Source organism: Euprymna scolopes, chromosome 15, assembly GCF_053919585.1.
Source record: "Euprymna scolopes isolate OS-2025 chromosome 15, ASM5391958v1, whole genome shotgun sequence".
Taxonomy (NCBI): domain Eukaryota; kingdom Metazoa; phylum Mollusca; class Cephalopoda; order Sepiida; family Sepiolidae; genus Euprymna; species Euprymna scolopes.
Genome location: NC_136496.1, coordinates 98,112,722 through 98,125,686, shown reverse-complemented (window position 1 = coordinate 98,125,686; position 12,965 = coordinate 98,112,722). Strand labels below are relative to the sequence as shown.

General features: G+C 34.4%; 1 protein-coding gene across 5 annotated transcripts in view; it reads left to right on the top strand.

Moving 5' to 3' along the window:
• The window catches only part of LOC145294024 (MAM and LDL-receptor class A domain-containing protein 2-like), a 319,308-nt gene that overhangs the window by 219,026 nt on the left and 87,317 nt on the right, over positions 1-12,965 (top strand). For all 5 annotated transcript variants that reach the window (XM_080140991.1, XM_080140990.1, XM_080140987.1 and 2 more), the window contains 3 exons: positions 3,845-3,961; positions 6,890-7,195; positions 12,379-12,495. In XM_080140991.1, coding sequence (XP_079997117.1) covers positions 3,845-3,961; positions 6,890-7,195; positions 12,379-12,495 — 540 coding nt within the window. The remainder of the gene's footprint in view (positions 1-3,844; positions 3,962-6,889; positions 7,196-12,378; positions 12,496-12,965) is intronic.

The window sequence follows — 12,965 nt, the reverse complement described above, 5'->3', positions numbered from 1 at the left end:
ATAATGTTAAAAAATACACATTGTTGGTGACCACCTCCTTATTTAAATATATATATATATATATATATATATATATATATATATATATATCACATACAGTACTGTTTCGCTGTATTACAGCTCGTCAGAGCGGCTAAACTAGCATGAGTTGGAATTCAAAGAATTTGGCGATGTTTATTCTAATCAGTCATAGCTTATCAAGTCTCAATAGCCACTTGAGGATAAAAGTTAATGGGTTTATCAGGTGAACAGTGAGACAATACCTGATAAGGATTTGAGACAATGGAGGAAACTGGTAAAAATTTTATTATTAAAGAGGATGGTTGACAAGAATTTGTTAACATTGAACTTGAAAACAACCATGTTGTAATGAATTGAAAAGCTATCCCGTGTTATTGTGTTTCACAGACGGATAGTGCTTGGAAAAAACTTTGCTCGTGGAAGGTTCTTTCAGTTGAAATTACACAGAAGACAGGAAAATTATCTACATTGGTTGTAGCTAAACGAGTTTTGCTGTGTATTCTTTTAGAAGAGTAACGTCGATTAAATCTGCACAGTAAGGAATGAAAATGGCATTTCAAACTAAAGCGTAACAGATGAAACTTGTGCGTGTCGTACTGTTTATTTGTTCCAAAATTGTCATTAAATCACGAATAATGAAACCTTGATATTGCCGGGTTTTTTTATTTGTTAATAACTTTATTAGATATGCAAAAAACTAAGTATTGAGTTTCATATTTACTCGTGGAAATTGATTCCGAGTGAAATCGATGTGAACTATAAAATTTACTTTTTATAATTATTTCGTCTTAAATAATATAACCATAGAAAATAACGATGTTAATCATGGTACAGTAATTCAAAGACGCTTTTATAGCGATTCATTGACGTTTTAACTCTTTTGATCATGTTATTACGTCATTCCACTTCCAGCAGAAAATATAAATTTCCACATTGTAAATTTATATTCAGTATAAAATGAAAGACAAAAAAATATTACTAAGAGACAATCAGTGGCCAATAATTTATATGTACATAAGTTTAGGTATGTGTATATGCTTATATATGTATATACATATTTTTTTACAAAGGAGTCACAATTTATCAAGGCCGGAGGTCACACGAGGATAAGAGTTAAAGAGTGTACAGTAGTCAATGGAATAATATCGTAGTAATCATTAATCATGGAAATTTGGTAGTTTCAGCTATACGAGTGTTTTTCGTGAAAGTTTGGCGAGGGGAGACTATAGATTGGAGCTCAGACAAGCACATGCCATGAAAACAGGCTCGCAACGTCTCTTCTGTGAGAAAGGGGTTGCGGGAAAGAGAGAACGGTATTCCCCATTAGACTACGAAGTCTATTTTGAACTTTGTCAAGACAGAACAAGATCTTTCTAGCAGCTTCTTGCCAGATGTGGCAACAGTACTCCATCCTTGGATGCACTTGACTCTTATACAGGTAGAGAATTGCATCAGCAGTGAGATATTTACTGGAGTGATAGAATGATCCAACCATTTTTCCAGCGACCTTGGCAACAGATTTTATGTATGTGTTCCATTGTAGATCAGGAGTAAAGGTCAGACCCAGAAGCTTGTCAAAACATGGAGCCTCCCCAAGACGAGAGCCATTCATTTCAATTGATTCCAGACGGGGATCAGAGCATTGATGATGTAAAGATAGAAGTTTGGTTTTAGATGCATTAAAATTAACCAGCTACCTCTTTCCCCATTGCATACGTGCTCAAGATCAGATGAGAGAGAATCAGAGAGAACTTGGTCGTGTACGGTCTTAGATGTGCTACCATAGATAGTAGTGTCATCAGCATAAATGTCTACAAATGATGTAAGGATGTGATTTGGAAGATCATTAATGTAAATCAGGAAGAGAGTTTGGCCCAGGATGGACCCCAGAGCTACTCCAGCATTGATACTGAGAGCTTCTAATTTCTGCCCATCAACCACTACTCTTATGAACCTATCAGAGAGAAATGATTTAATATCCGAGAAGACTGTAGCTGGAGAGCTTGTGGAGTAGACCTTTATGTCATACCCTATCAAAGGCCTTTGATATGTCAAGAGCAATTGCTCTAGAATATTTGTTAAGAATATTTGTGTGCACAGGATTCACTCCTAAACTAATTAACCGATCATTTTGAAACACATCTGAATTTGGAAACAGTCGGAAATGATCGTCATTTAGGCTATATTTATTTCAATTTAGTCACATGCAAATTGAATAAATAGCGAGTCGAACTCCTTCACGAAAATAGATATTTCCGACCTTTAATTTTTAACAGTATGTAGTATTTTTGGGGATTTGCATAATTCTCCCGAAAAATGAATGAAAAAGAATACTCTACAAATAATGTAAAATAATTTTTTGCTTATTTACCTTAAAAGGCAAGCAATTATTTTTTTGTGCGCAAATGTTGCAGTCTGTACAAAAAGGAAGAGAGGAAGAAAGTAAGGAGTTTGAGAGGAAAAGAAATAAATAACGTATTGCAGGCGAGATGAGAGAAAGAGAGAGTCAAGCAATGTTCCTTAGTGCGTGACACAGCCTGTTGTGCGTGCTACTGTATTCGCTCTACGTGCGTGCTATCCGGGTCCTCTTTCTGTCTGACGAAAGATCTTTCTGGCTTTTTTATATTTTTATGAGGCTCCAGAAACTGACAGAAATAATCGTTTTTTATGGAGCCCTGATTGGTAAAAAATTCATATTTTTGACGAGGAGCGTATCTTCTACTATGTTGGCTCTTTTTCAAGAGTCCTGTTTTTTGACCCCAAGAGGTTTGGTGTGAGTGAATACAGTAATGCCCGCGCAAATGAATTTTTAGAAACACCCGTGTATGAATAAAGTTTAATGTTTGATTGTTGTCGTTGGAATACTGCAAAAAGGTGCTAGAAACTGCAGGAATGAGGAGTCTATTTCGCAGAATGTATAGTATTTGTGTGGAGAAAAGGTGGCTTCGAAAATGACAGTTTTATCGCATGCAGTAGATGTTAATAAACTTTTCTGTTTATCATATCCGTCGATTGGTTGAGAGGTCGACTACCGCCGGAGGCGGCTGCCACTTCGAGACTAACTGCTATCCGAATTAAAAAGTTTTTTAACATCTACTGCATGCGATAAAACGGCCCTTTTCAGGGTCACTTTTCTCCACAAAAACTACTATATATTTTGCGAAATCGACCCACCCATTCCTGCAGTTTCCAGCACCTTCCTGACGTTTTCCAGCGACGACAGTAAAACCACTCCAGATCTCTAGACATTCAACTTTCTTTTATTTACCTTTCAGTAAATTAACCAGGATGGTATTTTTATCGTTCACAACAGTACAATTGCATTTTGGCATTGTTGTTTACCTTTTTTGCCTGCATCTCCTTTTAGTTGTTGATCGATTCTCACCAATGGTCTGCTCGGCAACAGTATTCCAAAATTTTCAGTTTGTTTCGGATATTTAAAAGGTGTTTGGGGACATAATATTGCAACAATTTCACATTTGAAAATTCAAAGTTTTCATATTTGCTTTGAATTTGATTCCTGATAATAGGACAGAAAGTTTTTTTCTGAATTTCAATTTCTTAAGACACCTTACGCTTCAGCTTTTAAGTGTAGAGTTTTTCTAAAAATCAAAATGGTGTAATGGATCTTGATTGACATTGAAATAGTTTCTCGACATAAGGTTTATTTTCATGTGATGATTTTAATCTTTCCAAGTCGACTTGAAAGTGGTACAAAACTTGAAAGTGGTACAAAACTGTTCTGGAACGAGTATTTTTCTAGTTATTGTATATCTCTGAATTCTTAAAAAAATTTTTTTTTCTTCTCTTCATTCAATTGCAGCTAAATCAATTTCCTGCGACTTTGAGCACCACTATCTCTGTGGATACAACTTTAGTAGATGGTTTCAAACGGACATGAGGAAATTCTCTAACCCAGAGTTGCATTTAAATAATTCAGGTAATTGATTCCCTAGTACTATTCTGACTGGGTTCTCTAGCAAAATTACGGCAAATTGCTCTCATATCCAGAAATACTAGGTCACATGATATTTTTTTGCGGTTTCTGACGAAAAATCACACCTTTACATAATTTTAAGCGTCCAAGTACATTTCTGCTTAGTATATTGCCCCATCTTAACAATTACGTTAGGATGTCAGTATTAAAGCAAATAAAAACACGTTCCCCTCCTTTTTTTAACCCTACCACTACTCGTATGTCAATACAAAAATCTGACACTATAAAAATCTCTATTATCAACATTATCTGATCAAATATTGTATGCCTGTGTATCTTTGAACATAAATAAGCTGGATTTCTAACGTTTAGAAAATAAATATTGATTTATTAATTTTATCGATTTATTAATTTATATATATATATATATATATATATATATATATATACGATTTATTAATATTTGATTAAAATCTATATAAATAAAACAGTAGATGTGTGTATGTGTGTTTTCTTTGTGAAAATATTTAAACAATAAACTCTTAAACTACTGGTCGCATAATACTGAAATTAACAGGAAATTGTAATTATACACAAAGCATAATTTATAACGAGTAAAATCTTTGTTTGGATGGATGAATAATGCGCACAGTAATAGGTCGGCAAGTTGAAATGCAAAATGATTATTTCAGCTTGCCGACATATTTCTATTACTTTTGCGCATGCGCAAATTCATGCATAATTTGTGACTACGAAATGTACATGCCTTAAAATATATTTAAGTGTATTTCACAACCGAGCAAGAACGGGCTCCCCCTCTCGTAATTAAATAAAAAAGAAATTATAAGATATTTTCAGCCAATTAAGTGATAAAATTTTTTAGAAAAATGCATCGTAAAGCCTAAAACAGATTGCACGATTAATTTAATTGTTGTTATACTTTTTCGTATCACAAAATACTACTATGGGGGACGCCCCTCCATGGGATTAATGGACCATCTCATGACGTCACTTCCTTTGGTGACGTCACTTCCGATAACAAACCGGTGCCCGGCAGTCTGAGATTGGCACGCGACCAAGCCGGTCGTGTGCACACGCCCTACCGTTGAGCAATGATATTACTCTACTGACTTTGCTGTAATATATGTGAATACATGTTTCGTTCCTAAAAATCCTGTTTCTTTCATTTATTACCAATTAACCCCATAAAAACTACATACTCTAGTATTTAAGGTGGAAATGAGGCAGCAATTGTGTACAGTAATTTCACCAGAGAAATTTTTAGCGTTTTCTTTCTTTTTTCCTTTTTTTTATTTAGCATTTCATACGCTAATACAATGTTTCGGATGATAGAAAAACTAAAAGCATGTCTCACATATTGAAAGACTATTTTGGTTATTTTCAAGAGTAGTGGCTATATCTAGAAATGCTGTCATTTTTATGGCCGAGTATGTTAGAAGCACAAATGAACGATAATACTAGATTCTTTTGCCGATTAAATTTAAGTCTATCCGAAAATGACGTTTTATATGCCACTATAAAGGCATCGAAATCACTTTTGAATACTGAAAGTCTTTAAATTGTCAGAAAAAAGTTTACGTAAAAGTATAGAATAGTTAACAAAGCCATCGCCGTCCTTCTCACAAGAGAAGAATCGGTTTCTAAATAATAACAGTTATTATTTAGAAACTCGTTGACATAAGTAGGAGAGTTTTGTTAACTATTCTATACCTTCACCAAAATGTAGAAATAAAAATCGAGTTTTATGGTTTATTTGTATTCATAAACCAAAGAAAAACGGTATTTGGCGAAAGGTTACTATTCTACAAAAGAAAAATTGCTGTTCTTTTGGTGGCCTATCTATTTAACGTCATATCACATCGCATTGGGGTGCCATACCATTCCTATCGGCATAAACGCGTAATTAAACACTCGATAGGGTTTGCTCAGGATCGTGGGTTCCATAGTTTGTGGGACTTTTTTCTTTTCTTTTTTTTTTTTTTTTTACAAAGGTGTCACCACATCAAGGCCTGAGTGTACCGTAGTCATTTGAGACAGTATCGTAGTAATCGGTAGTAACGGAAATTTGGTACATTGGATTACTTAAGAGGATGGCTCATCAAAAACTTGTTTACGTTGGACTTGAAGACGAGCATATAGTAGTCAGCCGGAAAGCAGGGGAATAGAAATTCCACAGGCGTGCAGTTCTAAGAAAGAGCTTTGTTCGTGGGACGTTGGGACGATCATGTGCCCAGGATATATCGGAGAATGACTCAACTATTAAGATGGTGACCTCAGATTCATATAAAGAGGGTGCATGATAAACAGGGAACAGGGAGGAAATTTCAAATGCCAGAGGAAAGAATCTATTTGAATAATAAATATTTCGACATTTTGGTACTTCTACAGTGAATGTCGGGTTGGTCGAGGGTATTTAGATTAGAACTACAATTTCGTAAAACAGACCATTTTGTGAGGTACTTGTAAAACCTGTACAGGCACACAACATTGCGGTGACGGAACACGAACTACAGATCAGGAGACAGCGCGGGGCTTATAAGATGTAGATGATGGCGGCTAGTCTTCCTATTTAGATCTTCTCTGTCGTATAACACCACTACGGCTAGCATAGTACTCGATCCAAATATAGGAGATTTTTATACCGCACATTGCATGAACAGATAAAATATTACTTTTACAATTGATTTTTCCAAGTACTTTAATCACGAAGCGAAACGTGAAAATGACACTCAAGATGAGAACAGTAGTCCGATGAATTCAAATAATACGAATAACCAATCCTCATCTTAAAAATCCAAAAAACGTCACACCATATTTATATTATTGTTTCATTTTCGTTTCGTTTTTCTGAAGGTCGGTAATATTCCTAGCTTTTAATGTTACTAATTCGATTGATTTGTTTGTTTCCAGTTTATTCAATGACCCTAAACAGTGCATCGGCGAGCATCTATTCTCCCGTAGAGACCATCCCCCAGTCATGTCTTCAGTTTGCCTACGCCGGTGGAACCGGTTCCAACCTCAGCGTGATAGCTAATTATAGCAACGGTTTGAGTTCGTTAAAATGGAACAATTACTTTTCTGTACTGACCAAATGGACCTTCGGACAATTTGACCTATCTGCAGGAACTGTTCAAATAGAATTTATTGGAAATGCTAGCCTGTTAGGTTTGGCCATAGACAACATAACACTTAATAATGGAACCTGCCAGAAATTGGGTAAGTAATAATTTTAAAGTGTTGTCTTTTTCGTTGTTCTTATTTCTTTTCTTTTTTTAACAACTCAAGGATAATGTTTAAATGAGCGTGAAGTGGATGCGAAACAACACCGTCATCATTGGTAATGTAGTGGGATTGAGAAGAATTTGATTATTAAAGATAGCGACCCAACAAGAATTTATTCACATTCGACTTTAAAACGATTATGTAGCAGTCAGCTGGGAAGCAGCCCTGCGGTATTGTATTTCACATGTGTGCAATTCTAGGAAATAAACCTTGTTCAATAAAGTTATATTTAATTTTCAGTAGAGATAGAGAGAGAAAGAAAGAGGCGCTATTGGCAGTTGTTGTAGCTAGACGATATTTGTGTTTTATAAAGGGACATAGATTGTAACTCAGCTGAGCACCTGCCATAAAAATCGCCCACTAGATTTCAAAGGCAGTTTTGTATTCTATCAAAGCAGGGAAGGACATTCTGAGCAGACCCTCCCCATATATGAACAACAGTAATCCATATTAAGACGTCTCTTATGCATGTAAATGATTAAATCAGGAGTGATATATAATTTCTGAATCGATAGAATCGTACAATATTTTTTATAGCAATCGAATTATTTTTATACAATATTTTATTTTTATACAATATTTTATTTTTATACAATATTTTTTCTAGCAAGCGAATTATTTTTATACATTATTTTTTTTCAAGCAATATTTTTTCTAGCAACTGAATTATTTTTATACAATATTTTATTTTTATACAATATTTTTTTAGCAACCGGATTATTTTTCTGCAATATTTTATTTTTATACAATATTTTTTCTAACGATAGATTTGATATAGTTATTCCAATTCAAGTCTTGAGTGAAGGTTAGTTCAAGAGACTTGTCAAAGCAGGTTGAGAGGACATTTCCAAATGTTCTGTAGCTAGCAATCTTTATGCCAAACTTTATCAAAGGGATTTAGTATATGAAAAGCTGTTGCTCTAAAAACAAAGCAATAGTCAACAGATTCGTTGATACTGTGTGATATTACGGTCAGCACATCAGCTGTTGATTTCGAAGAGCGAAAACTATATTGCTTACACCTGAGTGTGCTGTTTTGCTGAGGTTATTGACAGCATCTCCATTTATCATGAATTCAAACAAAGTACTTATGATACACAAAAGACCAATTGGTATGTGCTGAGATGTAGAAGATCGACCTCCAATATTATGGCACTAAATATTGTGGCAGAATGGCGAAGTTTTCCAGTGTGTTATGAAGCGTTTATTATCTCATCGAATTTATGTCCAAATACACTGGTTCAAAAATTATTCCCGATTCCAATTCTTAAAAAAAAAATTTAAATAATTAATTAGAGAATTTTTTACATTTAACAATTATTATAAAAGTCCATGTAATATTAATTGTCTGTATTTTTTAGATGAGGTGTTTTCATTTATTGAGATTGTCGAAACTGACTTCCTCATCTTGGTTGTTATAGCCACAACGTTTCGGCCGTTTTGCCCTCCGGCCTTCATCAGGTGTTTTGTATCGAACTGGGGAACCGTTTGTTTGGGGTCTCGAATCCAACCCTTTATTATTATTACGGGAGTACCGTGTTCGGACTCTATCTAGGCTCTGGGACATAGTCGCTGATGCTCTGTTTTGAATGTTATTTTTCACTGCTTTCGTTCAGGATTGAACTCAGCACCTTTGGATAACTGTAAACTTTGATACCACTCGGCCATATGTCACTAGGACTGCCCAGTTCGATGCAAAACACCTGATGAAGTCCGTGTAATGTTTGCACATATTGTTGCAAACCTAAAATTCCACTTAGGGGGGAAGAAATATATTACACGAGTACATCTCAATAATATATAATTTCAAATTTTATTGTAATTTATTGAAAATTGTGAGATAAATAAGGATTAATTTTGATTTTAAAAACAAAGTCGAAATGTATTATTTGATTGTCGATGATTGATACGTGAAATAAGATGACGGTATAGAAATATTATAATAAACAAAACTAACTCCCAGATAAGAATGAGTTTTTAAATAATAATCTTACTACAGGGTGGCCCAGTTAAAAGTAGCCCAGAAAATGTAGTAGAGAAGAGGAACATTCTTTTATTGTTTAAATTACCTGTAGCATTATTGAAATTACATGTAGTGTTATAAAAGATGCTGAAAGTGCTCCCCGTTGATTTCTATGCATTTCTGAGTACGTTTAACAACGTTTGCAGATACTGCCTGTAGATCTTCTCTGGTGATTCTCCTGATAGCGTTGGTTATGTTCTCCTTTAGTTGGTCTAAATTGTGAGGAATTCTTACATAAACTTTTAGTTTTAAAGTTCCCCAAAGATAAAAAAATCACCTGATGACAAGTCCGGGAAACATGGTGGTCATAACCCTTTGCTAATGTTTATCTCTTCCGCAAACATGTCATAAGCTCGTGTCAGTTCTCTGTGAGACGTGTGACATGTAGCACCATCTTGTTGGAAAAAAGAATTGCATTTTGTCTTGTGGTGTCAGTTGCTCGTTAAGAGAAAGATTAGAGAGATCGGGCTACTTTTAAGTTGGCTGTTTAATCTGAAAAAATTGATTAGAGAAAGATTTGAGAAATCGAGCTATCTTAAGTGGGTATCCTGTATTTAGAAAACTATTCTTAATATGAAAATGGTGAGCAGAATGGTGGCTTTGTTGAATATTCTGTGCCTTTCCGCTATCAAACAATGCACACTTTTTATCCTAATTATAATATAAAGATATGTTCGATTATTAGATTGATTTGTTTTACCATAAAAAGAACAAATAGATACATATAATAATAATAATAATAATAATAATAATAATAATAATAATAATAATAATGACAAAATTGGATTACTTAAGGAGAACGGCTAATTAAGAACTTGTTTATATTGGACTTGAAGATGGCCATATTGTAGTCAGCTGGAAAGCAGATAAACGGAAAAGAGTTCTATAGGTGTGCAGTTCTTAGAAAGAAGCTTTCTTCATGGAATCTACGTTTAGGTTTAGGCATAGATAAAGAGTAGGGGAAATTATTGACTGTGTTTCTCGGGAATGTTTGGCGAGGAGGGACCATGCATTTGAGCTCAGCCGAGCACTTGCCATTAAAATAATGATAACACAGAGACAGGCTCTCAACGTCTCTTCTGTGAGAAAGAGGTTGCAGGGAAAAGAAAACGGCATCCCCCACTGTTAAGGCAGAATAAGGTCTTCCTAGCAGCTCCTACCAAGATGTGACAGCAGTACTCCGTCTTTGGACGTATTCCATTTTAGATCAGGAGTAAGGGTCAGACCCAAGGCGAGTGCCATGCATTTCAATTGATGCCAGATGGGGATCAGAACGTTGATGATGCAAAGATAGAAGCTTGGTTTTAAATGCATTAAAAGTAACCAGCCACTTTTTCCCCATTGTACCACATGCTCAAGATCAGAAGAGAGAGAATACGAGAGAACTTGGTTGTTTACGGCCTTTGATGTGCTGCCATAGATGGCAGTGTCGTCAGAGTCGTTTTAAACTTTTTTATGAATGTTCACAACATTTTTTACTATTACTCCTAAGTCGGGTGTGCTAGGTCGTATAAACATGCGCAATCACTTAAAAGTGTTTTCACAAAGATAAACATAGAGAAGACTAAATTTTTTTTTGACTTCTCTAAAACGCTAGAATGTCTCGGACGACTGACATTTTTCTGCTTTATTTTTACCCCACTCTTTTTCAGTTTCTCACGCTTACATGCTTTTACCGTCTCTCCCTCTCTCTCTTTTTCACACTCTTTCTTCATTTCTCTCTCTTCCTCCTCTCTTTTTTCATCCCCAGTCTACTTTATATTAAAAGTCCAAAAAGTTTTCATAAATATTTCAAATTTCCCAATATTTATTATACTCAGTTATGCCGCAATAAACTTCTCGTGGTCCTTTCCTTCTTTTTTTTTCTCTTTTCTTTTTTGTTATCATCCTTTCTTCTCTCTTTCTTCGCATCTCTTTTATCTTTTCTCTCTTTATTATAATTACCCTCTTACCCTTTCTTCTTTTTTCCTTTCTTCACATAATTCCATTTTTCGCACCATTTCGCTTTTAGTTACATTGTTCGCTCTCCCTCCGAACACCGAAGACATTCATATATGCATGAAAATCATGCAGGGTGACAAAAAGTGTAACAAAATCATTAAAGTTTTAGTATATTGCGACTTCTATTTTTTAACTAAAATGTTGAAGAACTACGAAGACGGGGTGGTTCCATTAAAACGAGCGACATTTTCTGCTCCAGAATTTATTTTTCTACATAGGCACCATGATTCTCAATGCACATTTGCTAGGAATTCAGTGATGTATCTTTGCTTCCATGACAGAGGTTGCCTTCCTAGAGTCTCACACTGTCAATATCTGCAACAGAGAGATAAAAATTTCAAGTCATGAATAGATTTCAGTCATTATAGCAGTGCTATTTGCACTCTCTCTGATTAATTCGGCCGGAAAAATAAAATAGTAGGTATCACTTTAGGAACGCACCTCGTATATAAATTAGCGTAGATAGGCAAACATACTGTGAAATCTACATATTGGTTTCAAAATAAGAGCCACGTGAAATATCATATTGTAACATTATGTTAAAATGTCATTATCTTATTATGTTATAATATTATTGCTATATACTATAATGGCATTATGTTATTATATTATTACGTTATGTTACAATTTCATTAATTATAATGTCATAAGGATATGTTATAATGTTATTATATTATAATATTATTATGCTGCAATGTTATGTCATAATATCATAATATTATCATATCATTATGTTATAACGTTATTATATTATAAGTTATTATCATGTTATGTTATTTTGTCAATATTTTATTATATTAGGATGTCATTGTGCTATTATAATGTAATTCTCTTATCATGTTTTACGCTATAGTTATTTCAAGGGGACCTGATTGCAATTAAAAAAGGATACTTTCAATTATTCATTACAGCCATTACAAGATTGGAGCATTAAACAGTATAAACTTATATTGGTGAAAATAAATGAATAGCAATGCTATTGCAGAATACAGCTGAACGAGCATGTTATTTTAGAGCCGTAAATTTATTGTAGGGATCATTTTATTTCTGAAAAATAAAACCCTAATAACTTTTTTTTATTATTATTTTACAGATCCAAAATGTCCAGTGGATTTCATTGCTTGTGGCAGTAACGAGAAATGCATACCCCCAGAAAGCAACTGTAATCGCTTCGATGATTGCAATGATCAGGGCGATGAAATGGATTGCCGTAAATATTGTTTTTGTTAATGTGGCTTTTGCAGCATAAAATATTAGAAGCAATATCTCCTTTTTTGATTTTGAGACTTAAAAAATACTTTTTATATGTTCCGCAAAAAGGATATATATCGTTGGAAGTAGCTGAGTGGCCTTTGCTAATTTCGAGTAATAATCTTGTAAGTCGCCTTACTGAACACTCGTTCAGTAAGGCGACTTACAAGATTATTACTCGAAATTATTGTTCATAGTCATATTTGGTAATATCTTTAGCATGTCGTGCTTTCGGCTTACCTTTGACCTCTGTCCTAGATGGCTCTACCAGTCGATATTTATAGCTTAACTAGCCAATCATAATCTTGTAAGGAGGAAGGAACTGGATGTGATCATATTAATTACATTACCCACTCCCTTTCTGAGCAAAATCTTTTCATGAAATTTAGCTTTAATATTTTCTTCTTTCAAGTTCTGGATATAATCTAT